This window comes from Eulemur rufifrons, chromosome 19 (assembly GCF_041146395.1).
Source record: "Eulemur rufifrons isolate Redbay chromosome 19, OSU_ERuf_1, whole genome shotgun sequence".
Classification (NCBI taxonomy): Eukaryota; Metazoa; Chordata; class Mammalia; order Primates; family Lemuridae; genus Eulemur; species Eulemur rufifrons.
Genome location: NC_091001.1, coordinates 6966024 through 6993925, shown reverse-complemented (window position 1 = coordinate 6993925; position 27902 = coordinate 6966024). Strand labels below are relative to the sequence as shown.

General features: G+C 44.6%; 1 protein-coding gene across 2 annotated transcripts in view; it reads right to left on the bottom strand.

The window, feature by feature from the left end:
* Positions 1-118: 118 nt before the first annotated feature.
* The window catches only part of RBM47 (RNA binding motif protein 47), a 73168-nt gene continuing 45384 nt past the window's right edge, over positions 119-27902 (bottom strand). The window contains exons 2-5 of one of the 2 annotated variants that reach the window (XM_069494797.1): positions 12306-13453; positions 11282-11485; positions 8157-8353; positions 119-2719 (exon numbers count right to left, since the gene is read on the bottom strand). In XM_069494797.1, the coding sequence (XP_069350898.1) occupies positions 2489-2719; positions 8157-8353; positions 11282-11485; positions 12306-13453 (1780 nt within the window). In that variant the 3' untranslated portion in view covers positions 119-2488. Of the gene's footprint in view, positions 2720-8156; positions 8354-11281; positions 11489-12305; positions 13454-27902 lie in introns of both variants that reach the window. The other variant, XM_069494796.1, reaches the window with a different exon arrangement.

Here is a 27902-nt window from a genome sequence, read left to right as displayed (position 1 = left end):
CAGCTTTATTTTCTACACACATCCTAGGAACGTACTGTAAATGGAGCACGGCTGCGTAAAAGCTTTTCAAATACAAAGCAGCTAAAGATAACTAAACCACTAGCATGTCTGAAAACAGAACTCTAAAACTTTCTTTTGTACATTATATAATTTGTTCTTAACCCTAAAAAAAAAAAAAGTTCACATTTCAAGTTATAAACTTACCTCAGTAGTGTACATGAAATGGTTCTGAAACAGCAGGGACAGACAAGTCCACAGACACGAGGCTCACTGACACTTCACTGGCTGCATCACCAACATTTGGTTACAAGGTAGTTTGGTAGTTGCCATGTTAAAATACCATTTCCTTTCTTTCTTGCCAATAATTTACAGGCACATGTAAAATACAGTAGAAAGCTGGGTCAGAGTTTCATCCGGTGAACCTCTGTGACAATCCTTTCACACAGCCAAGGGAAGAGGATTGGATCCAAAATGTATTTTGTTGAATTACTCAGTCCAGCAGACTCGGGTTTGGGTGCAGCTTGCTGGGCACATGATCAGGAACGTTGCAAAATTACTTTATGTCATTTAAGAACGATGGAAGGGAATGTTAGGAATGTTCAAAGGCCTTAGCAGGCACTCAATAATTTTATAGAATAGTTAAATAAATATTGCTCATATATAAAAACTCATCTCTCATCCCAAGATGAGGGGGGAAAAGGCATTTGGGGATCTCTTAATTTAAAACAAAACAAAAGTATTGGCTAAGGCCATAATCCTATTATTAATCCACAAGTAAGAATTCCACCATCAAAAAAAACCCAACAAACCAGTGGGTGGAAAGGTTTTATGGCTAGCATGACATAAAAACACAATTCCATATCTGCTACCTTATTGCACACCTCATTTCCTTGATTGAGCCTTTAAAAAAAATTCCAAGTTGATATTTTTCATAAAGGATATGACAATCTTAACATTTTACTGTATTTTACATTCACTCTGCTAAACAGAAGCCTTTAACCAGGCACAAAACACTGCCACAATACAGTTATTTCCTGATAAAACAAACCTGTTTAATAACATTGAAATAAAATGGTATCATTTTGCATTAAACTACATACCATGAAGTTCTACAACACAAAAGGACTAAAAACAAGCATTAGGAGATATTTACAAACTATCTTTTAACTCTCATAGGTCTCCCCTCCTCCCGGAGGTGCACACCCCAATTCAGTTCACCCGCCAGGTGCACAGCAACAGAGGAAAGCCCCATTCTACGAACGTAATGCTTCCAATACCCTTGAGGACAGACGTTTTGCATGAAACATGGTAAGGCAACTAGAGGCAGAAGTCTTTGCTGATGAGAGCCTTTGGGGGTGTTGTCTGCAATAATATGCATTCTTTGCCCCTGCAAACTCATACTTCAAAAATGAATAAAAGCATTAGAACAGGAATTAAAGTTTTATATTGGGCAATTGAATAGGCTATGCAAAGATGTCTTACCCAAACCCATTAAAACTTTGTGCTTACTCTGCTATTGAAAATGGCACACATCGAGGATAAAACCTCCCCACCAAAACAAACAAAAAAAACCCACAAGAAAACAAAAAAACCCAGCAAAAACCCAAAAAGAAGTAGTATAAAACCCATCAGCTGTTCTCTCTACCACAGTTACTCGTTTATCCCAGACTTGCCAAACACTGGGGTCAGTTTGGGGATTTGGGGAGGAGGGGAGATGGTGGGAGATGGAGGTGGGGGGCATTTTTAAGGGAAAAGGCCCACGGAGAATAAGCCCAGGGCAACGGAGGCAGGTGAGCACTTTCCAGTGTTTGGACTCAAGAAGTATAACAAGTCTTTTCAATGTTGGCTTAAGGAGAGACTGAGTGTTTAATTTCTTTTAAAAATCAGAACCGCCATGGCTAACACATAGTAACACCGTCAACCCTTAATGCCAGTGGAAATAGAGAGGTTTTACTCATTTTAAAATTGCACTTTTCAGTATAACCTTTAAAATAATGTTTTATGTAGTATTTTAAAGCACTATTGTTTGTATCTTTAAATATTGACTATATTTTTCAAAATAGTTCCCTAGCTGCTCAAGTGTGCTTTTTTAATATATAGTTGATATATTATTGAAGGTACTACAAAATAGAAATCTCTGGAGTGCAGAAGTTAAGAAAATAACCTTCATACTGAAAATATATCCTTAAAAAAAAAAAAAAACCTCTATACAAATGTAGTACGGCATACAAATTTTTAAAAGATGGTATCAAGGCACGAACCATTGCAAGTCTCTTAGAAATGTATGAACACAGGCCTGCTAAATTGAAAATAGTCTTAAAAAACTAGTGAAAACTTCATGTATACAAAATATTCCAGTATGAGATTTCATAGCATTCTTCACTTTCAGGTTGCATGTATGTGCTAATCCAACACGTTCTTTCTTCATAAATAGGAAAGCGTTCCTTCAGTGGTGTTTCTGCGGTCGTCTTCGCTCCTGGCACCGCGCTCAGTATGTCTGGTAGACGTCGGGGATGGGGACCTGGATAGCAGCAGCAGGGAAGGCCTGAGGTATGTAGCCGGCGTACCCCCCGTACACGGCGGCCGCGTTCTTCTGTAGTGTGGCGATCGTGGCTGTGGCCGGAGCAGCGAACGGAACGTAACTGGCCCCGTAGATCCCGGCCGCGGGAATTCTCTGAACGTTGGGAGCCACTGTGTAGACTGGAGTTATTGGGCGGCCCTGAGGAGGGAAGACAAAAAGAATCCTTCCTGAACACGTGCAGGGACCTGCCGGGCACGGCATGTCCCAGGGAGTGGGAGGGCAAAGATGCCGAAGCAAAGATTCCCATTCTCAGGACGGGAAGGCACACGTGTACACAACTGACAACCAGCTGAGGACTAAGATGGCGTGGGATAAGAGGCGTGAAAGAGGTGGGCCGGGGTCGCATGCTCAGATTCAGGGCACGCGAGCTGGGTGGAGGGGAGAGGCCGCAGGCCAGGGGCGCTGGGCGAGAGCCGGGCTCCCCACCCCTGGGTACCGTGTCCTCGATGCTCAACCCCTCCTGAGACAAGACAGTGTCTGCCCGTAACCTACGCACACAACCCATGTATGCTTTGAATCATCTCTAGGTTACTTATAATACCTAATACAATGTAAACGCTATGTATATAAAAGTAATAGGGTATTTTTATTTGTCATTTTTTATTGTCGTATTGTTACTTTTATTGTTTTTACTTTTTCAAATATTTTCAAGCCACAGTTGTTGAGTCCACAGGGGCAGAAGCTGTGGATAAGGAGGGCCTTCCCTGAGCTGTACTCTGAATCTTCCACCCTTCATTCCGCTCCATTGGTCTATGCCTCAGAGTGAGCTAGAGAAGGGAATTGGGAATCTACTAAAAATAAATATTTTTCCTAAAACATGGCCCCTATATATGCCAGCTGCCTCAGCTCACAATTACCTGATGAAACGCAGTCTGTTTCAAAGACAGGCAGGAGAGGAGACGGTGCTAATGTCATGTAACAAAGTATACCGGTCTCCAAAGGGGCAGCTTCTTAAGCTGTGACCTTAAAAAACTGGGACCATACACAGTTTTCAGCCAATGTGATGGCTTCCACCATCTCCCACATAAGATATGACACCACTAAATATACAAATTGTTGTAGAAGCTTAGAGAAGGAACCAGATAACTTGGGGAGCTGGAGAAAGCATCTCAGAAGTAGGGACATTTGAGCTGGGTTTTGAAGGATAAGGAGAAGTTTCCGAGAGAGGAGGAAGTGGGGAAGGGAAGGACAAGCTAAGTAAAGCTGCCTCAACTGCAGACGTCCACCAGTGGCTCTGTGAAAGTCCTTGCTACTTCCTTGTGTCTACCGGGAAGTGCAACATGCTACGTTTCCAGACAAACAGGAGCACCAGTGGGAAGACTGTGGTCAGTGCTCCCCAAAGTGCTTGCCACGGAGCTAGTGCTGCGAGCTGCTTTATGGAAAAGGGATTTTGGGTAAAATATTAACAAAAATTCATTTAACAAAATATCTGGCGCACCTTATGTTCCACAGAACACCTTGCAGTACAGTCTTTCTATGTCTTACTACATCTTCAAAATAAACAATCCAGGACATATGAAATGGGGAATTAGTAAAATTAATTCTTCTTGGATTTTTATAAAGAAATCAGTTCCCATTTCTCTTACGAAATCTGCAAATTAGAACCACAAAATTCTGTTCAAAGGAACTTCTAACCTAAGAGTACTTTTTCAACTGTAATCAAAATAGTAATTACACTAATGACAATCAGAACAACTAATAATGACTGCGAGACTACTGCCTGCCAGGCAGCATGTGCCTTACTTGTATGAGATGACTGAATCATCACAGCCACCAGTGAAGTCGGTGCCACGGTGACACGGAGAGTGTGGATGTGTTAAATGGCTCGCACAGAGTGACACAGCTTTTAAGCGACGGAGTGTGCGACCCTGGATCCCACACCTCCAGCCCTAGGCTGTCCTGCCTTCTGCGAACTCTCCGACGCGTATTTCATTAGCGGCCCCTTACAACCTGGGAGAGGAGCTTAGAACTCGGAGGACTGCGGTTCACAGAAAGACACAAGCCATCTTTTCCACGTGTGAGGACACAGGTTTAATAACAATGACCAGAGGGAGGAAATCACAGGGAAGGGGTCACCTGAGAGAAACTTTGCCACGTGCTGCAGTCCAGCACCACACCTGGGCCCGGGCTGCTCACCCGACACCAGGTCGCGCACACAAATGTGCACCAGCTCTCAGCCGGAAATCACCGGACTCTTGGCTTCTCTTTTTGGTCCCTGTGCCGTCCCTTTTAGGGTGGCATTCACTGTGATATCAAGACAGGGCATAGCTCAGGCATCTGCTCTCCCAGCCCCAAGTCTGCCCTGGCCAGCCCTGTGGCTCTAAGGCAGTTCTGTCCCCTCCCTGAGCCTTAGTTGTCTCATCTGCAGAACGACTCCACACGGGAAAGCACGCCTGTAAAGAGCCAGACGTGGCACAGTAAGTCCCCCTCCCCCGCCCCGTACCCACCGTTTTGCTCTCTGAAGTTTCAGTTACCGGCAGTCAATTATGAGCTGAAAATATTAATGGAAAACTCCAAAAAGAAACAACTCACAAGTTTTAAATATTACGCCATTCTGAGTAACACAATGACATCTCGTCCCTCTCCTGCCCTGGAAGTGAATGGGTCCTTTGCCCAGCGCACCCATGCTGTCTGCACTCCGCCTGCGACTCACTTGGTGGCCGCCTCAGTTATTAGATCGACTATCACAGTATCGCAGTGCTTGTGTTCAAATCACCCTTATTTTACTTAATACTGGCCCCAAAGCACCAGAGTAGTGATGCTGGCAATTTGGATATGTCAAAGAGAAGTCATAAAGTGCTTCCTTTAAGTGAAAAGGTGAAACTTCTTGACTTAGTAGAAAAAAAAAAAAAGTATGCTTAGGTTGGTAAAATCTACAGTAAGAAGGAAATCTTCTACCCCTGAAATTGTGAAGAAGGAAAAAGAAATTCATATATATTTAGGGTTTGGTATGATCTGTGGTTTCAGGCATCCACTGGGGGTCTTGGAATGTATCCCCCGTGGATACGTACCAATGTACAAGTGCATTAATACAGCTTCATCAGAGACAAGCACTAAAGAAAAATGCCATAGTGGTAGTGGAGAAAGCATTTGTGCACTTCCAATCAGGTGCACCTTTAACTTCCAACTCAGGTGATGGTTCCCTGCGGTCTTCCCTGCTGTCAGAGAGGAATGGGCATCCTTGCTCTACCCACCCCATAGATTTGTGGTGAACACCGAGAAAAGTATGAAAGATTAGTTTGAAGATGTAATTAAGTCTGTACCAGCAAATATTTTTTTGTTGCTTGCAAAGGCTACGTGAAATTTTTGGTATAAAGAGGAATACTCCTGAGCACCTGCAAGGCAGGGGAGGATGGCCAAAGCGACCCCACGGTTGGTTGTGAAAGCCACGCTGGGAGATCAGTTTCCAGTGACTCCCGCTCAGAAAGGTGTTCTTTTGGTCAGTCAGTAGTGCTTAAAATCCTCCTCCTCTGCTGCAATTTGGAAGAGAGTTCAAAAGAGGCGGAAGGCAGAACCGTCAGAGAACCCGGGGTAAAGACCTCAGATGAGGACACAGAGTACTGAGATTCCAGAGAGAGCACCAAGGCCCCACCGCCCAAAGAAGCCATTCTCAGGTTAAAAGGTAAGAGCTCTAGGCATTCTGCAGAATTTGCTAGAGGAGGAAAAAAATCTCCATGGGCATCAATGCATTGTACTTTGAGCAAATTCCTAAGCAAAGATGGTGAATAAGGACCCCACGGCAACTTCCAGTGCAGACTGATACGAGACAGGAATAGTGTGGGGCCCAGAACATGAGCATGGGGCCTGGAATCTGCACCTGACCGGAACTGACACCGCTTACCAAAGACGAGTGTTCATGAGTTTCTTAGTAAAGAAGAATTAGGAATTATTGCCGGATACCGCTAAGTATTGCTTGCAAGTTACCACAGATATTCACAGTCAGTCCACAAGTCGTAACTGCGCCGAGCTGTCACTCGGCAGTGAGCCATCTACAACCCAGCCCTTATTTTGTCTTTGGGAGGTCCGAGTTAAAGAACACTTGAGGACATACTGATGGACGGACAGACTTCAAGCAGCCTGACCCTCTGTGGACGAAGCAGTCAAGACAAACGTTCAGAGTCGGCAAAGGCAAGTAAAGGACATCCTGCTGAGGAGGGTCACAGCCTGGCTGTTTCCAAATCATTGAGGACAGTGTACAGAGTATCAATTCTAGAACCCCAGCCCAGGTCAACTGAATTGAAACCTTCAGGGGTTTGAGTCTAAGAATCTCTGTTTTTTAAACACACGCCCTGGATAATTCTCACTCAACTGGATCCGAGCCCCACGGGCCTGATTATATCTGTGACTGGTGTTCGTGATTCTCTGCCTCACAGAGAATAGCTTTAAATCAAGATAGTTTTTTCTGTTAAACAGACATGCTCCCTATATGCTACGTACTAAAGATACAAAGAAACCTAAGAGATAGCCTTTGGGCTGGAGGAGCTTCATTTTAACTGGGGAGAGAGAAAACATTGGCAGCCAAAAGCTAAGTAATAACGTAGTAATGAGAAGTACAGGACAGAAGATTCTCTAGGCCTGGTGGGTGGGGAAAGATTCTGTGAAGAGGTGAGACTGAAGAAACCAAGAGAACACTGTGGGCCGGGTTATGGTGGCTCACACCTGTAATTGTAGCACTCTGGGAGGCCGAGGCAGGAGGATTGCTTGAGGTCAGGAGTTTGAAACCAGCTTCAGCAATTTTTTCTACTAAAAATAGAAAAAATTAGCTGGATAACTAAAAATATATAGAAAAAATTAGCCAGGCATGGTGGCGCATGCCTGTAGTCCCAGCTACTCAGGAGACTGAAGCAGTAGGATCACTTGAGCCCAGGAGTCTGAGGTTGCTGTGAGCTAGGCTGATACCACGGCACTCTAGTCCGGGCAACAGAGAGAGCCTCTGTCTCAAAAAAAAAAAAAAAAAAAAGAGAACACTGAACAAAGGTGGGGGAGGAGTCCAAAATGGTGAGATTAGTTTGGGAAGAGATAGAGGAATAGTGGAGATACGGTTGGAGGACAGGATTACAGGCAGATTTTGCAAAATTTCATTTAATCTATGTATATATATTCTCTCTCTCCCCTCCCCCCCATAAATATATAAACACACACACTCACTTATATATATGGGGGTAAACAGTTTTTAAAAATCTCCCTGGAGCTGCAATTTGGAAGGTGAAAATGTGAAAGAGCTCCCTGGACTTCGAATGTCAGCTCTTTAACAACATGAGCTAGAAGTTATCCAGTGCCATTAAAAAAAAAAAAAAAAAGGTCTGTGCAATATTATGACACTAAGAAAAATCACACATGTCATTTTCTCATACTGATTCCCATCCTTAATACAATGATAATATTAGGGCAATCCAATTATTATTAAACATTTTTCTTTTCTGTCATGATTCACATTAAAAATGCTCTGTGTCACCCAACCCCATGGCTCTAACAGGGAGCTCGGTGCACAGTGAATTCTCAGCGCTGAACACTACATGCGCCCACGCTAAAGAGGCTGACACACGAGTTACAACGACCGCAGCGAGAACTCCACCTGGAAGGGCGGCGGCGTGGACACAGCGGGAATGATGGCGGCGGCGGCGGCGGCGGCCGCGGCACTGGCTGGGTCCGGCTGCACAGCAATAGGGCTTAGCATGTGCTCCATTGTGTGGATTTTGCCATCTTCAATCATTTTAGGGGCTGGGGCTGCCGGAAACATGGAATACTGGGCCCCAATGGCGGGGATGGCTACTGCAAGAGAAGCAAAGAGGGAAAAACAAGTCAATCACTTTCAGTCACCAGGAACAGTCCATCAAGCACTCTATGCATGTTTAAAAACCAAGTTTAGCAGTCATGGGCCTCTCCGTGCTAAGCAATGGTCTTTTAGTACAAGCCATGTAACCAGGTACTTGCTCCCCAAAAGGAAGAGATGGGAGGTGGCAGGCAGCTCCCCGCTTGTCTCTCAGGAACGACAGGGTACGGGGGCTCCCAGCCGATTAGCACGGAGGGGCAGCCTGGAGTTAAGCTTCTGCACCAGCATTTTCTGCTACTTCTATAGAACAGGCTCATTTTGAAACTTATTCTTGATGTCCTGCTGAGCAAGAAAGAGCCTTGAACTCTGAGAAAATGGGCTCAGAATAAGCGGGATCAGAGGCTTGAGGCCCCACATGTGTGAGGCTGAGTCTGCCTGGCCCTTCTGCGCCTCACGCGTTACCAGACTGACGGCCTTTTCCACTTTCACCACCTTTCAAGAAGCAGGGGCTGTTGAGGGTTTCATTCTGAGAACTCAGAGACCTGTGTATATCCTCCTCATCCTGTATTTCAGATTTCAACATTACCGATTCAAGGAAAAATACATAATTTAAAAAAATAGAGAATTCCCTAATTTCTTAATGTCCGCTCATAGAAGTGAAGCAGTGGAGTGACTATTTTTTTTTTTTTGGTGGGAACTGCCAATTCAAAGAATTTCTGTGACTAAAGTCCAAAGGGCTGATTGCAACCAGAGATTCAAAAACATAGCAGTTATTAAATGTCAATGTCTGATAAGGAGAGCACAAGGAGGCTGGCCCTGATTTAGGGGGTTTGTGTATGTGCCTGTTGTACGTGTTGAAAGGATAAACAAAAAATACGAAATGTATACACAAAGAATGCTTTCATTTATGGGTTTTCTACAACTGTAGGTACATTTATTCTATTAAACACTGACTTGATCAAACCTAAAGAGATAAATGGCTGGAAGCTAAACGATGGTACAGCGATTCAATAAATAAATCTTATATCTAAATCTAAATCCATATCTAAAATCTTAACCAAATCTTTTATCTGGCTTTCCAATCGTATCTTCTGTTGGTCTCGTGCCTAGATATTGCACTACTACTCTGGTGTCTCTTAAAATACAAAATTCTAATTTCCTGGATGATCAGAACCAGAATCAAAGGGATGGGGCCCAGAGAGGGCTGTGAGTTTGAGTTCCAAGGGGCTGTACTAACTCCGAGCTGTTCTGGCTACTGGCCCTCAGGCCCCAGAATGCATTTTTAAATGGCTAAAGATTATTCAACAGTTCTTTTCTCTTGTTAAACCTTAGGCTATTGCAACTTGCCAACAAGGGTCTCTTTCCCAACAAGTAGAAGCAACAGTTCCTGTATCCAAGTTCTGTTTTATGGAGCTACAGAGCTGTAGGATCAATTTTACACTGCTCACAGTCTCAAAGGCATTTATTTATTTATCTTTTTAGAGACAAGGTCTCGCTGTGTTGCCCAGGCTGGAGTGCAGTGGCATGATCACAGCTCACTGCAGCCTTGATCTCCTGAGCTCAAGTGACCCTCCCGCCTCAGCTCCTAAGTAACTACTGGGACTACAGGTGTGGGCCACCACGCCCAGATAATTGTTTAAAAAAATTTTTATAGAGATGGGGTCTCACTATATTGCCCATTAAGAAATTAGGGAATTCTCTATTTTTTTAAATTATGTCTCAGATTTCTGGCCTCAAGTGATCCTCCTGCCTTGGCCTCCTAAAGTACTGGGACTACAGGCATGGGCCAGCATGCCCAGCTGCCAATGGCATTTATACGAAAATACAGTCTAAGGATTCACTTAACTGTAAAGAGTGCATAATTTTACACAGGCAAAAAAATCTTCACTGGATTCTTCAAAAGGGGGCTCCCCTGGGAAAATGCTCTTCAGCCCTCGGAGGCCAAGGTGAACCTGTGTCCCAAATGTACAGGCTCCTTGACTCTGGCCAGGGGAAGAAGTGCACAGTCTCAGCCAGAAGAAAACCAGAGTAGCTGAGCTTTAAACAGTTCTGCAGTCTACCCTCCGTGAAGCCAGGAAGAGGTCTAGAGGAGGATCATTCCAATTACCCACAGACTGAACTTTCCATATGTTTGGACGCTTGTGTGGTGTGTGTTATTATCGAGTTTATGCTAGACTCACACAATGGAGTTCACGTTCTTTGCAGGTTTGAATCCAAAGACCTGCCTCACATTAGGGGACCATGGGCACTAACAACATTGGCAAACTGGTTTGTGGGGCCTGGGGTGAAAGCGAAGTTCAAGGTCCCTAGCCTGAAATACTTGAGCATCCCTACTCCCAATCTACTGACTCCCGGTGGAAGAGGAAATGAGTGCTGGCAATCAGAATCCAGGGAATTAGCAGCTGCAAAGTCTTGCACCACTGCCTTGTGCCCAGGCATTCTTGTTTGCTCAGACCACGGACAAATGGGGCTGTTTGCTCCTGAAGGGGAATTCTCTACCCTTCCCAGCAGCTCTCAGAATGGGCAATAAATAGCTGCACCCTCTGGCTTCTGAAGGTTGAGGTAGAAATAGGCCTCAGTAAGGAAAAGACAGGTTTTAGCTAAAAGATACAGAAAGCCTCATATTCTTCCGTTCTTCCCCCTGATCCCAACCCCTGCTACAACTTTGCCTACTCAGCCGTAGATGCAGAAAAAGCCTAACTGGTGGCATCCATTTGAAAAACGTACTGCCAGAAACTCTGATGCAAATACGGTGAGAGCTAGACTGTCCCCTAAGTTCCAGCTTTGTTTCTGCCCAGTCTCTGGCTGCCTATGAGAAGAGAAGGCCATGTGCAGATGTAAGAGCCCGAGAAAGGCTTGGACTCACTTCAAAGAGAGGGCCGGAGTTTAGGTTGAAGGGATGCATTCTCCATCTGTGTTATACTGACCTGTGCCAGGTTTAATGGCAACTGGATTGACGGCAGAGATTTCCAAATTCGGCACAAGTTCATATCCTTTTTCTTGCTGCTTTCCTTTTCCTTCATGATATCGGCTATATATCCCGCGGCCAGCAGAATATCCCCCAAGGTAGGAACCCCTGGGCCCCGGGGCTCTGTTGCCAGCCGCACCTCGCCCTCGGCCTCTTATGCTGCCTGCTTGTAATAACAACACAAACAACGGTGAGCACCCAACAGCGACAGCACAGGCGGCAGACCTTGGCTCACGGCTCGTGGCATGTGGTTGTTTGCCCTGAGTCTAAGCTGCAGGTGGCTACACCTTTAATGGGCTGGCAAATACATCCTATTTCAGCCTAGATTTGCACCCTAAGTATATCTGCATAGTCCAAGAGTTCCTTAGTGCAAACTCACCAGGTGAGCTCCTAAGACTGTATTTGCAATTTCAGCAAAGGCAAACAGTCATAGACTGTAACAAAGTTAGATCTGGAAGGGGATCTGCTAGTCCACCTTTCACGTTTTGTGCTTGAGAAAACAGGCCAGGGGATGATAAAGTGACTGACTAAAGCCACAAACCCAGGTAACCGAAGAGCAGGACCCAGAACCTAGGTGTCTTATTTTCCAACATAATGCTTGGTCTCATTATATCCTAATCAATGTTTATAAAAAACAAAAAGAAAAAACACTGCCCCCACCTTAAGATTTACTATCACAACCAGGTTTTAAGCTAAGTGCCAAGAGACTGGCCGACTAGCCCCAAATCTGGTAACCCCGGCAAGGCAGAATGCAAGCGCTTGCATGCCCCGTGATTTTACCGCTCACCCCAGAATGATCTGCACTTCCTTCAGCGCTACGGAAGGGACTGCCTGAAGTGCTAGCAAAGAACGAAACCCAGGACAGAAACCCAAACGAGCAGCTCAGCGTCCGCCAGCTCCGCCCAGACACTGCGCACACCCGGACGCCCCTGCCCGGGAGGCGGGCTCGCCAGGGTCCCGCCCCGGAGAAGAGCCCCACTAACCTTTCACGAAGTAGTCCCTGTTGGGCCCGACGAGCGCGTTGTAGGGGTAGCCGTAGTAGGCCAGCGTGTAGGGGTCGCAGGAGTACACGTAGCTGGGCTGCTGCGCCGCCGCCTCGGCCGCGCCGCCGCCCTTGGCCGCCTTCTGGTAGCGCGAGTACTGCTCCTTGTCCACCGGCTTGGCCAGCGTGACCTCCAGGCACGAGCCCTCCAGCTCGGTGCCGTTGAGGCTGTTCATGGCGCGCACGGCGTCCTCGCGGCTGGCGAAGTGCACGAAGGCGTAGTCGCGGATCTTCTTGACGCGCTCCACGCAGCCCGGGTTGAACTGGCCGAAGCTCTTCCGGATGGTGTCCTCGGTGGTCTCGATCATGAGGTTGCGCACGTAGAGGATCTTCACGGTCTCCATCACGTCCTCGTCCACGTCGATCTCGGGCTCGGCCCAGTCCACGGCGATCTGGTGGCCCCACAGCTGGATGCGGCCGGGCATGAGCTTGCGGCGCGCCATGGCGGCGGCGCGGTGGCTCTCGTACTCCACGAAGGCGAAGCCGCGGTTCTTCATCTTGTCGGCCGCGCTGGCGTAGACGATCACGTCGAGCACGCCCTCGGTGACCTTGGCGATCTCCTCCAGGATCTCCTCGCGCTTCTTCATCTTGGGGATGCCGCCGATGAAGAGGCGGCAGTTGTCCACGCTGCAGCACACGCCGAGCAGGCGGCCCGGGCGGATCTCGTGGTTGTTGAGCTCGCGCACGGCGCGCTTGGCCTCGAGCTTGTGGCAGTAGGTGACGAAGGCGTAGCCGCGGTTCTTGCCGTCGAAGTCCATCATGAGGCGCAGCTCGTAGATGCGGCCCACCGCCTCGAACACGGGCACCAGCTCGTCCTCGTACACGTCGCGCGGGATCTTGCCCACGAAGACCTCGCAGCCGCGCTGCGGGCGCGGGCCCTCCCAGCCGGGCGGCGGGCCGCCGTACTTGCGCTGCCCGTTCTCCTGCGCCAGGCTGTAGCCCGTGCGCGCCATCAGCGCCCGCAGCGCCGCCTCGTTGGGCGCGCCCGCCACGCCCTCGGGCGCCTGCGAGCTCGCGGCCGCGTCGCTTCTCATGGCTGCGCTGGAGTCCTCTGCGGTCATCACGTCGAAGGCACCCACGGCCGGGGACCTGGGGAGGCAGGAGGGAGCGTGAGTGGGGGACCGACACCACCGGCAGCTGGAGTTGACGCCTGTTTTCTTGCACCTTGCACGGTGCGCTCTTTTTAATAGGCCATCGGGTGGTTAAATGAGAAATAGGATGGAGGCGTTTTGGAAATGCGGCAGACCTAAACTAATCTAAGAGAGTCAAGTTGTCTTGCAGCAAAAACCAGAAGTGACTCTGGGGAAAAGAAAATACCAGAATGAGCAAGTATTTCCGCATCATTGGTACCCCAACAGCACTGAAGTTTAAGAGAACCTGCTGTCATCGTTGGTGAAAACCTCATGCTCTTGCAGCGAATGGCAAGATCTTTTGCTTAATGCCTGGACTGTCAACTTAGATTGATTTCCCTTCGTTATTATACAGCATTTTACAAACCTCATTGATTTCTTTGAACACAGCCTTTTTCTATTCTATTGATTTTTATTTCTGTTCTATTTATTTTAAGGCATTCTTTTTCATTGCAGAAATGGAACTAGAGCAATGTGTTTACAGTGAAGACTTTAAATTATTAAAGGTGTTATAAGATAAATACAGAGCTGTGTACTGAAGCTTTTTACAAGGAAGAAATGGAATGTCCACACTGCCACGGACTTGGTCTAGGAACTATAGTAAATCTGATTTTTACGGTGCCATTCAGGCAAAATTCTTGCTATGAAGCATTCATGGGTTTGGAATCAATCTCCGAAGAGCTAGATTAACTTCACACTGGGGGACTTGGGAAGCTACGTCTATCCATCTGGTAAACTACACTGCGGTTTTCAGAGAACTGTCACCTGCATTCTCGTATTTAACCTTCTTAATTTACATGTGTGGTAAATGGTATTACCATTGGTCCCAATTTGCCCGTGGGGAAATAGGCTTAGAGAGCTTGAGAAAATTGCCCCATGTCACACAGCAAGTGTCACCTTGTAAGAGGACCTGATTCCAAGTCTTCTGGCTCCAGATTCTGTGTTCTTTCTTCTAAACCAGTGCTGCGCAGTAGAATTTTCTGTGATGCTGGAAGAGTTGTCACCTAGCCACAGGTGGCTATTGAGCACTTGAAATGAGGCTAATGTGACTGAGGAACTGAATTTTAAATTTTATTTTATTTTATTTTAATTAGTTTAAAATTAAGTAGCCACATATAGCAGTGCAGGTCTGAACTGTGCTATCTCACTCATAGCACAGGCTCCATGGAAATAATTCTAAATGATACACTAAGATCATCACCAAGTGCTGCAAGCTATGCTTTTGTAATGAAAGGCTCTGATTGGCCTCTTAAAAAATGAAGTCTACTTCATTGTTTGGACTATAAAAGTATTAAATTATATAGAAAATTAAGAAAAATAAACAAGAAATCATTCTCAATTCTCCTAGCCAATTAAAGCTTTTTTTTTTTTTTTTGGAGGGGGAGGGAATAGAGCTTGGCTTATTAAAAAATTTAGTACCAGGAATTGAATACATGACTATTAAGGGAATTTTCAAGGAGAATTAAGGTGAGTTTGATCATCTAAAGGGGGGGGGAACTATAATGACATAAAACAAATCTGAGATATTTATTTGCCAGGTGGCCAAAATAGTCCTCTGTTTCTTTTGCTATGACATCTCGAGGCAGTACACTTTGGGGTAAGCATGTGGCCTTTGGAGCCAGACCACATAGTTGTATATGAATCCCAGCTCTAACACTTCCTCGTTATATAATCTGGAGCAAAGATACTCAGCTGCTCCATGCCTCAATTTCCCTACCTGTAAAATGGGAATAACCATAGTATTAACCTCATTGAATTTAGAGGAATAAGAGTGTTAACACACAAAGCACTTTGAACTGTGCCTATAATATTGTAAATGCTCAAGAAATGTCAGTTAATATCTTTCAACCAAACCTTTGAGTAAAACTTCAGACCAATTCTTTCCATAAGCCCAATTTTCTCAGTTCTTTAAAAATATCTGTTGGATGTGGCTTCTATTCTTATTTTTGGTTTTCTTTGCTATTCAAGTGCTTGGAAACGAGTCTGACAGCATCTCCAGTTATCATAAAGTTTTTTCCCAGTATAAATTTAAAATGAGACATTAGTTCCTGTAGTTTCAAGTTCATAAAGAAATTTCAATATCAGATTTGAACATGAAGATCTTTCCCTCCTTACAAATGGAAGATAAGGATATATTTTTAAGAAGACTATTTGTACAAAACACACATACATTTATAATCTGTAACCTGGGAAGGAAATGTCAGGTACATATGTAAAATGAGGGAACTTAAGATTTTACCTATTGTACTACATAAAATATTAGCTGACTAAAGTCCAAAGGAGTAGAACTTACGGCTCTGCTGAGATACATGGAGCTGACTTTTTATTTTCCTAATTGTACTTTGAAGCTACTGTTTTACACAAAAACAGTCTAATGGTCAGTCTGTGGAGTTGTTTCCGACTCCAATAATTTAATGGAAAATTCTGTTTGCTTTCAGTCTGAAATCTGCTGATGTCAGTAACATAGTTGCCTCTTTAAAAACTTCAAAATAAGACTACGAAGTGCCTCTAACTCACACCTTGTTAAAACTGTCAGAAGTGAAACCTTGGGTCCACCATGCCAAAGATAGAGGGACAGCTCGTCAGTGAGGATTTCCCAGGGCGATGGCCTCTTCTGCCGATCCGTCTTGCGGCCGGGTGTGTTATTCTAAACCTTGTTCCGTGCAAGTATTTCTGCACATGATTTCTGAATTTGCAGAAGCCGGTCTCTCGTATCACCTACAGGGTACAATTTATAGCTCTGCACTCAGAGGTCCCATGTTTCTTTTCTAAGCCAGCTGTGTATTGGACATTGTGTACAAGGTGACAGTCCATGTCACCTTGTCGTCAGTCCTCATGGTGGTAGTTACTGCGTACGCCCTTTTTCACCTGATAATCTGCACCTCCCATCTAAAACATGGCCCCAGTTCGGCAGGAAGTGGCTCCATGGCTACATCAACCCTCCTCCCATACACGTGGAAGGGTGAAATCGACAGTGGGAATACCTAACAGAAAAAACGGCCTGAAAAAGGGTAAAAATGTTTTCTGTCTCTTCAAAACCCCCTCACCCTTTCTGAGAACTAAAACCTGCTTCCCTGCCTCAGGCCAGTGGTTGGGAGGAGGACGATGTCCTTTGTTCTTTGTGCCACAGGAGATGGCTCAAGGGAATTCCCCCGGTAGAGGTCACGAGATTGTTTTAGCTAAAGATGGATTATGGGATTAATCAGAACCTTTAAAAGCTCTGTAATTTTGCTATGCGGGAAGATGTTGCTACTTTGAGGTGGGAGTCTGCCAACATCTTCATTGGGTGGCAAATTAATAAATTTTCCTTCTCCTCAAAACAAAAAAAAAAACCCTTCAAAATAATTATAGTTTATTTCTTACATCAGTGAGCCAAGAAAAGCCTTCTACTTTCCTGTGCTTCCATCATCTCAAATAAACAAACCATGTTAGTGACCCTATTTCCCTTTTTTTTTTGGCCACTAGGAAGTTCAGAATTGACTATTTCATCCCACTTTTAGTAATTGTAGCAGACATTACAATACACTTTCATGTTCATCTATTTTGGGCTATAGATTCATTTTTGTTTGTTTGTTTTCTTCTAAATTCCCAGTGCCATGAATGAGCTATTTATATAATATTATTCATCTTACTGTTTACATGTTCTTAGAAGCCATCTCACATAATTTTAGGGCTAGCAGAGGAATAAATTAATACATGCATGCATATATATATGTATATATACCTCATTTGCACCACATACTGATTACTGTAATAGCCAAATTTCCAAATGTACTGGGTCTTCTGTACTAACTACAAATATTGTTTAAAAAACAAGTGAGAACTACAATGAGATACTACTTCACACTCATTAGGATGGCTACTATAAAAACAATAATAGCAAAAAATAGAAAATAAGCATTGGCAAGGATGTGGAGAAGTTGTAACCGTCATGCAATGCTAATGAGAATGTAAAATGGTGCAGCAACCGTGGAAAACAGTGTAATGGTTCCATAAAAAAAAAAAATTTAACATAGATTTACCACACGATCCTGCAATTCCACTTCTGAGTATATACCCAAAAGACTCAAATGGATATTTGTACACCAATGTTCACAGCAATAGCCAAAAGATGGAAAGAACCCAAAGGCCCATCAACAGATTATGATAAACAAAATATGTTACATACGTACAACAGAATATTATTCAGCCTTCAATAAAATTCTGATACGTGCCACAATATAGAAGAACTTTGAAGACATTATGCTAAGTGAAGTAAGCCAGGCACTAAAGGACAAATACTGTATGATGCCACTTCTGTGAGGCACCTGTAGTAAATTGCTAGGCAGGAAGCACAGCAGTGGCCGCCGTGGGCCGGGGGGAGTTAGTGTTTGATGGGCATGGAGTTTCAGTCAGGGTGACAAAGCAGTTCTGGAGGTGGACGGCGGTGACAGTTGCACAACAATGTGAATGCACTTAATGCCACTGAACTACACACTTAAAAATGGTGAAACTGGTAAGTTTTGTTGTATATACTTCACCACAGTAAAAGAAAAATTCTGTAAAAAAAGTGAGAAGGTTCAGAGATGCAAAAATGACAAAATAAGAGTCAATAAAGTTAAGATTTCATTAGAGTCCATTAAATGGTACACTGAGCCAGGCAAACACATTCGAGAAAATCTTCCAGTCTACAAATTCTGTTCTCTCTACCATCATGTCTAATATACCACTGTTAAATAAACTATATGGTGTGCAGCTCAGTGAATTCTTGAGGCCAAAGGCTTAGATATATTAAAAGATAAATGATGGCCAGGCGAGATGGCTCATGCCTGTAATCCTAGCACTTTGGGAGGCTGAGGCAGGAGGATTGCTTGAGGCCAGGAGTTAGAGACCAGCTTCAGCAACATAGCAAGACCCCATCTCTACAAAAAAATAGAAAAATAAGCCAGACGTGGTGGCACATGCCTGTAGTCCCAGCTACTCGGGAGGCTGAGGCAGGAGCATGGCTTGAGCCCAGGAGTTTGAGGTTGTCGTGAGCTAGGATGATGCCACTACACTCTGGCCAGGGCAACACAGTGAGCCTCTGTCTTCAGGGGAAAAAAATGAAAGAAATGACTTATTGATTAATTTAATGCCTGAAAAGGGCAACGATACAGCTAATAGTGCCCTTCTCTTAGAGACATAATGGAATGCGTATTACAATTATACATGCTTTAGACTGACCAGGGTTGGCCAAATATGGCCTGCCATCTGTTTTTATAAATAAAGTTTTATTGAAACACAACCATATCCTTTTAAAAAAATGTATTACTTATGGCCGCTATTGTACTACCATGGCAGAATTAAATCGTTAAGATACAGACAGCATGGCCCACAAAGCCTCATATATTTGCTATCTGGCTGTCCACTCTGGACTAGGAAACGTGTGGAGCACATCCGTGGGGCACAGTAACCTAGATTCTGCTTGCTAAGTATAATAGTCACTTTTCCCCCCTTCGCCCATGCTGAGCGATAACTTCATTTCAGGACCAATTTTAAATTCTAACATTTAAAGAACAGTCTTCTTGAGCTGCCTGTTTCTCCTCATTCTAAGCTGTATTTCATTTAACTCCAATGGTCAGATTTATGGGACCTGGAAGAAGAAATATCTAGTGAAGGTTGTTGGCTCAGCTCCTGACACATGTGAAAGGTAATTTTCTGAGATTACAAAAGAGACACAAAGGAGTTGTTTTCATCCATTCATTCAGCAGACGTCTACTGAGCATCTACTATGAGCCAGGTGCTGCGCTAGCTAACGGTGGACCTTGTCCTCGTGGACCTGACCTCTGAGTTAACTGAATTACGCTTCAAAGACCAAATAATTGAGAATTAAGGCATTTTGTACTCACACTCACTGACCAGAGACTGCTTCAAAAGGGCTGCACCTCAATATTGCTAATAATTTGTTTCTAATAAGGCCAGAGTTTCCCAAGTTAAAGGCCCAGCCACCGCCAGAATTTTGCTTTTAAAAATTAGCTTAGAAGCCTGAGGGTGTCTGAGGAATAGTGTGAATAAGTATATGTTGAATGATGAGATTCTTGCTTGGGGTAGAAGTGTGGACACAATGAATGATAAGCAGACTTCAAAAGTGGCAGCTGTCTATGAGTAAATCAAGATATCTAGATAAGTAGCTCAGAATCCCCCAATTTCATCCATTCGACATGTGCCAGTTTTCAGATGGATTGAGCTGTCTGATTTAGGCTTCACGGCATGTTGGACAAATGCAGTCTCTGGAGTCAGAGAGCCCTAGGTCCAAATCTTGGTTTCTTCACTTACTGATTGTGAACTTTGTAGAAAGGCATTTAACCTTGTTAAGCCTCAGTACTCTCATCTTTCAAATGGTGACAATCATAGCTAATATTTATTGAATACCTATTATGTGCCAGGCAGAGTGCTCTGATCTTTATGTGTATTAACTCACTCCAGTCCTCAGGGTCTACGTGGGATGTTATCAGGACCTCCACCGTACAGATGAGGAAACTGACTCGCAGGGAGAGGAATCAATCCTCAGTGGATGAGCATCATGGCCGCCGCGTGGCCCCAGCAGTCGGTCAGGGCTCATGCCCAGCCGCCCTGGACGATTGCATCGCAGGGCTGTGACGAGGATTAAATGAGATGATTTGTGTAAAGTTCTTTTTTTTTTTTTTGAGACAGAGTCTCGCTTTGTTGCCTGGGCTAGAGTGAGTGCCGTGGTGTCAGTCTAGCTCACAGCAACCTCAAACTCCTGGGCTTAAGCGATCCTACTGCCTCAGCCTCCCGAGTAGCTGGGACTACAGGCATGTGCCACCATGCCCGGCTAATTTTTTTCTATATATATTTTAGTTGGCCAGATAATTTCTTTCTAATTTTTTATTTTTATTTTTTTTGTAGAGACAGAGTCTCGCTCTTGCTCAGGCTGGTCTCGAACTCCTGACCTCGAGCGATCCACCCGCCTTGGCCTCCCAGAGTGCTAGGATTACAGGTGTGAGCCACCGCGCCCGGCCTTGTGTAAAGTTCTTAATGCAGAACCTAGCACTGGCCGGGCGCGGTGGCTCACGCCTGTAATCCTAGCTCTCTGGGAGGCCGAGGTGGGCGGATCGTTTGAGCTCAGGAGTTCGAGACCAGCCTGAGCAAGAGCGAGACCCCACCTCTACTAAAAATAGAAAGAAATTATATGGACAGCTAAAAATATATATAGAAAAAATTAGCCGGGCATGGTGGTGCATGCCTGTAGTCCCAGCTACTCGGGAGGCTGAGACAGGAGGATCCCTTAAGCCCAGGAGTTTGAGGTTGCTGTGAGCTAGGCTGACGCCACGGCACTCACTCTAGCCTGGGCAACAGAGCGAGACTCTGTCTCAAAAAAAAAAAAAAAAAAAAAAAAAAAAGAACCTAGCACTAAGAGATCAAGGAATGCTAGTGTAAGAAATTTGAACTTAAAAGGGACATTGAACTTGAGAGAAGACTCTTGCCCCTGTGTAGGATTCCGTGCTTACGAGAAAACAGGCAGGCGGTCACCCCGGCCAACTGTAAACCAGTCGGTATGAGAAGCGTGAGTTCTGGTGCAGACTGAGGGGGCAGGGGGGGCGGGGCAGCAGAGGCTCCGAGATTCCACTCCCGGAGGGAGGCTGTCTGGCAGGTGATCCTCCTCTGGTGGGGTGCCTCAGGCACCACTGGGAGCCTGTTTCTCCCCTGACCCTTGGCTACAGCACTTTGCAGAGACGCTTCCAGAAAGAACCTGAAGAGGCTTGCCTCACTGGAAGCACAGGTCCAGCTGTCCAGGTGAATGGCAAACCCTGTGGGAGGACCCACCGAGCACATAGCTAGCTACCCTTGCACACACTAAAAATGCATCAGTCTTCTCCAAAGCCTGTTGGCATTACATAAACATGGCACTAGATTTGAGACAAATCATTTACTCACAGTTTGGCCTATAAAATAAACATAGAAAAATATACTTGAAAGTCAAGCTATTATTATTCTGAACTATTAGCTAGAATTTTTTGTTTGCTTTGCTTTAGGTCAAGTTTGAACTTGTTGGGCTAAAATAAAATTTCAGGGCAAACTCAGATGTAGAGTAGAAATCATGAAGGATTAGAATGACCATTTTAGTATTGGTTCAGAGTACCTTTCATTAGGATTTTAACTTTGAACTGGGAAGTTCTAGAGGGCAAGGGATACCACTGTACTACTGGGAAATATTTCCAATGTGTATAAACCCATCTTGATCTAGGAACAGAAACAGGCACGAGTTTACTCCAGAATTATTCAGACTACAAGTTAACTGGTTCACAGCTCTTGGAGCGGGTACGTGTGTGTGTGTGTGTGTGTGTGTGTGTGTGTCTGTGTGTGTTTGAGATGAATATGCAATTTGGAATTCCTGGAGAGTTTTACTTGCAGACCAACTGAAAAACAGCAATTTACAAATACACTGGGGGGGTATTGTGTCTTCCAACCGCTAACTGGAATTTAATTCTGCAACAGGTTTTAGAATGTCTTTATTGAAGAAGTAATTCTATCTCTGTGGTTAGATATGTATTTTGATGTTCCTCATTCATACCATAAAATTTTGTCTTTTCTAATAATTACTTCTAAAGCATGACCTAAAACATAAAATGTACAGATACAATAAAATACATACCACAGTTATTATGAACAAGGACCCTGGAGTCAAAGAAATATGAATTCATATCATGACTGTGCCACTTACCAGCTGTGTCTCCTGCCTGAGGCCAATCACCTCAGCTCCATTTCCACACCTCTAGGCTGGTTCTAGCAATAGCACCTATTTCTGAGGATCGGTTCCAGTGTGAAATGTACCTGCCAATGTCTGGCACACAATGTGATAAAAAAGGTCAGCAATCATTATGACTATTACTTTAAAGAATGTCACCTAAAGGCCATGATTCAAGTTTTAGAGGTATCTGTCACAAAAGTTGAGAATAACCTTGTGGTTTACAGAAAAATTATTTTGTAAAGGAAGAAGTTGTTCCAAATCAGGAGGTAAGAAAAAAAAAAAAAAATCGGGGGCGGGGGGGAAGACTAGCTTCTGCAAAATGTTTCCAAGGTTTGGCTTTACCCTGAGCATTTTATCTTACTGCCCTGGTCCAAGTTGGCGCCACCCACTAGAGTAAACACCAGAGAGAACACTCCCAGCCTCTGGCACTGGGCGATTTCTATGACCTCAGAGTTTGAAAGCGTAAAAGGAGTTCCGGGCAAAACGCAGGCGGCACCCTAAACCACAAGCTGAAGACTCTGAAACACAGACTCTTGTTTTCTATCTTGGCCTGTCACCTGTGCTATTTAAGGGCATGGCCCCTGGGACACATAAAAATCTTTCCATGACTCTCCTTTCTTTAGGCAAAATCCTGAGGGGTGAAGAGACAGTGGGTTGATGACATTCTGGGCCGTCCCTTCTGCCCGCCTGGCTAACCTGAGGAAGATTCCTCCAAAATGGGCCTCCGCTGTGCTGAGGCCGCACAGACATGCGACGGCAAAGCACAGCGTCGGTGAATGGCTGTGTCGCTGCGGGCTCTCGGGGACGCCGCGGGCACCACAGGAGGGGTGGAGGCCGCCCACCTGCAAGGGTGAAGTAGGGGGATTTTCTGCGGGTGTTTGGACAAATACCTGTTAGGAATCTGTTATCTTGTTCCCTTTAAATAAGCATTACTCACTTTTTCTCAACAGGTTGATGGGGAAATAATGACCAGAAAAAAAACGAAACTTGAAACTTCAGCACACATATGCCTCCCGGGCTAACGTTTTCCCAAATGGTGAACAAGCAGCAGGAGGCACTTCTGGTTTCACTCCTTATCTTGGGTCCTCTGACCCAGGCCTTTGAGGCATCTGGCAGGGAACAGAAAGGCCCCCTGGCCGAGAGGCACCAGAAAGGAGAAGGAAGAGGGAGAAGCCACAGTGGCTCGAGTCATGTGAGAGCAGCTTGAATTGATGCGGTTTTTGCAACTTTCACATGCATTATCTAGTTTCATAAAATCCCAGAATCTGAGCTGCAAAGGGAATTTAGGTGTTTTCTAATCCGGGGTTTCTGAACCTGAGCCCTATGGACAAGTGGGGGCCATCCGGGGCCTTGTAGGATGTTTCATGACAGCCTCGCAATCTACCCACTGGATGCAGAAGCATCTCTAACCTCGACGAGGTTGTGACAACCAGAAATGTCTCCAGATGCTGCAAATGTTGAGGGTAGGGTGTGTGTGCACAAAATTGCTCTCTGTTGAGAATTACATATTGAGTCTATCCTGGAGCTATGAACTGGGATTATATACTTGCACGTGGGAGGTATTCATTAAATAGTACAAGTTTTTAACTTTTTTTTCTTTTGTGGAGACACAGTCTCGCTCCGTCACCCAGACTGGAACGCAGTGGCACAATCACAGCTCACTACAGCCTCAGACTCCTGGGCTCAAGCAATCTGCCTGCCCCAGCTTCCTGAGTATCTGTGACTACGGGTGTGTGCCACTACGCCTGACTAATTTTTATATATGTTTTTTTGAGATAGGGTCTCATTGTGTTGCCCAGGCTGGTCTCGAACTCTTGGGCTCAAGCGTTCCTCCCACCTTAGCCTCCCAAAGTATTGGGATTATAGGCATGAGCCACTGCACCCAGCCAGAAAGTTGGTATTTTATACTGTCTGCCCTCAACATGGGCTTGGTGTCTTGATCTGGCTCTTACTGTCAAGGCTATCAAGATTGAAAAATGTGTAACATTTTTCAAGGGTCCAGGTAAATGTCTCTAGGATATACCACACTATACTTACTTAATTTGGTTGAAACCCTAAACTACTACCACTATACAGCTTTGTCAGATTGAGTCTATTGTCTAATTGATTTGTCATCACAGGCAAACTGACAGGCCTGGGTCACACAAACAACACTTGCAAAACCAGTCTAAGGATCTACCAAAGTATCAAAGTGTCTCATTTAAATTCAGAACCCACCACTTCATGGACACATGAGAACTGATGACAATCTGGTTTTTTAGACTTGGACCGTTCTCAAATGGCATTACTGGTTTCTTCAATAATGTAATAACCCTCACTTAAGGGTCATGCTTTTTTTTTAATTTTTTTTTTTGAGACAGAGTCTCACTCTGTTGCCTGGGCTAGAGTGCTGTGGCATCAGCCTCGCTCACAGCAACTTCAAACTCCTGGGCTCAAGCGATCCTACTGCCTCAGCCTCCCAAGTAACTGGGACTACAGGCATGCGCCACCATGCCCAGCTAATTTTTTCTCTATATATATTTTTAGCTGTCCAAATAATTTCTTTCTATTTTTTAGTAGAGACGGGGGTCTCACTCTTGCTCAGGCTGGTCTTGAACTCCTGATCTTGAGAGATCCTCCCGCCTCGGCCTCCCAGAGTGCTAGGATTACAGGTGTGAGCCACCGCCACCTGCCTGGCCTTTTTCTTTTTTAACGACACATTGTGAGCAATCACTGAAAATGTGCTCTTGGAACACAGTCAATTCACTGGTACTGAAGTCAGCCTCAGTACCTCTATCTGCATATACATTCATTCATTCACTCACTCATTCAAACACTAATTGAGCACTTGCTGCATGCCAGGCTGTGGTAGGTCTCTGGGGATACAGTGGTGACTACTGCACAGACCTTGGAGTTCACAGTCCAACAAGGGTGGACAAACAAGGAGGGAGAGAAGAGATAGCAGAGGAACACCGTGAGCAAAGATGAGTATTTGCAAAAATGCTGGAATAGTCCAGAATGGCTGACATGTAGGAGGTGGGTATGGGGCAGAAGAGGAGGCTCAAAAAAAAAAAAAGATGAAGCCAGATTGTGAAGGGTCTAAATCTCACTCTTTCTGTGGTAGCCAGTGGAGAGCCATGAAGCCATAGCTGTGTCTAGAAAGAATAGGTTGAGTCCTCAGTGAAAGAAAGAACAGCTCTTGCACTAGGGGGTTATTCAGAGGAATAGAAACAGTTTCACTAATGCATTCATGAACTGTTCTGTTAATCAAGCAGGGGGTGTGAGTAGTGCTTGTAAGAGGATGGGAGACCCGAAACCCAAGAATTAAAGGCACAAAATACACCTGAAGGTTCTGTACCTAGCCAACCTTAGTCTAGAGTGTGCTAGGTCAAATCCACTGTTTCTTGTAAATGTTCTCCTTTCGTAACACATATTGCTACTGCCATTACGTTTTCTAAGTCTTTCTTCTACAGGTAGAATGTAAACTGCAAGAAAGCAGACTCCATGTCTCTTCTTGGTCACCACAGGGTCCTCAAAGCTTGGCACTTAAAAGACAATAAATATTTATGAAATAAATAAATGGATTTTGATTTCCTTCTTAGTAACCTAATCAATAGCAATAAATATTTAGAGATCACTTATTTTTGTGCAAAGCACTGTGCTAGAAACAATGGCAGCGGGGTGGGGATGGGAACATACAAAGCCACATAAGACTGTTTAACCCTGAGAGGTCACACACATTCTTTCAACAAGCCTGTACTGAATGCCTGAACTAGGACACCAGCTTAGTAAATTGTGCAGGCAACAGCAGACATGGGTCCAAACAGACCGTAAGGAATGAATGATCCAGCTATAACACGTAGGCTCAAAGTCTGCACAGCTTCTGTTATAGTTATCTCAGGAATTGGATAGAGATTTTTTTTTTTTTTTGCCACGAGGAAATAGGCCCATAAATTAGGCCTGAACATGAAGGCAGTTTTTAATTGCTCTTTTGTTTTAAGGTAGTTTGAGAGACTGAGAATTAGAGTGTTTGAGTTCATGCATACTGGAGCTGGACTACTTGAGTTCAATACTACTTAGCAGCTGTGTGACTTTCAAAGGGTGACTTAACGTCCCAAGCCTCAGTTCACTCAACTGGAAAATGCGAATAGTAAAAATAACCATATTTAGGGTTGTTACAGATACGGCATCAGACCATATAAAATGTATTATTATAAACATAGTATCTTAAACAGGGGCACTTAGTAAACACTCATACTGGTTACTGGGATAACTGATCATTACCTTTAATCTACTAATTTAAAAACGGTTTCTCTATGTGCTTAATTTTAAATGCGGGATGAAGATTCTCTGATTTAAGCATAGAAAAATCGACCACTGAACGTGGGTGCATTTGCCTTGTGTGGCTGGCGACCTGTGCAAAGACTGAGGAAGGTACTGGCAAGGGGACAGGGTCCCCTTCTCTCTGGAGTGTCTCTGCCCCTGGGCAGCAGTGGGTCTTGATGAGCTGGAAGTAGGTCACAGGTCAGTCTGATCCTGCCCATAATACAGCTACACAAACACAGAAGGACAAAGTCGAAGGTTCTCAGTCCGCTGACGCCACCCGCGCACCTCTCGTTCCACATCGCATGAGCATGCGCCGCGCTCGGGGGAAGCATCGTGTGTGCGGACGGGGAGAGCCGGGGACGGGGACGGGGACGGGGACGGGGAGGGACGGGGACGGGGACGGGGAGGGACGGGGACGGGGACGGGGAAAGGCAGGGACGCAGCACAACAGTCTGGTCTCAGTGGGAAACCATCTGCCTACACACACCGCCACCTGTCCTCTGTACTCACCTTTCCTTTGCCCTTTCTCTCTCCCTCCCTCCTTCTCTCTCTCTCTCTTTCCAAAAGAAAAACCTTTTCTTTATCTTGTTAATTTTTTTTCCCTCTCTCACCTCAAATTCTCATGTACTATCCCTGGTTTTCCAATGTAATTACCCTGGTTAATAAGTACCCCAGAATAACATGTAGGAATGGAGCGGTGATACTGTCTGATTAGCTATCTGCTGTAATCCTTGTTTTTATTCAAAAAAGAGAAAGAAAAAAGAAAAGAAACCCAAAACATTTTTTAATGAGTATTCTCCATATGAACAAAATGCAGCAATATATGGTTTAAAACTAGGAAAGGAAGAGAGTGTGTCAATTAAAGACTACTTAAATGCTAAACTTTTATATAAATAATTTTCGAGGTAGACGTTGCAGATCATTTGGAAAAAACAAAGTTGCTCCATTTACTTCTAAGGAAAGATACTTACAAAAAGGAGAAGGAAGAGAGGGAAGGGAGGAGAACCAGTTTTCCCAGTCTCTATAATTAAACTAGGCAGTTAAAGTTAGTTGGAAATCATTAAAAGTTACTTAGAAAGCAGAACTATACTAATTAAGAAACTCATGAAATATGCACTTAAATTAAGAATGAAAAACAGAAAACACATATCCAGAGTTTTACTGAACCTAGCGTGTTTAAAATGAATGCTCAAGCTCAAGTGTTACGAAACTTAGGATTTTCTAGGTATATCAAACTCCTGTGACTATTGTTATAATTTAATTGCTGTTCATGTCTCATGTACTCTGTACTTTCATTGTGTGCACTTGGAGTTAATATTTCAATTGAAAAACTAACATACCAGTAAAAACGCCCCTGACTTGAGCTAATCAT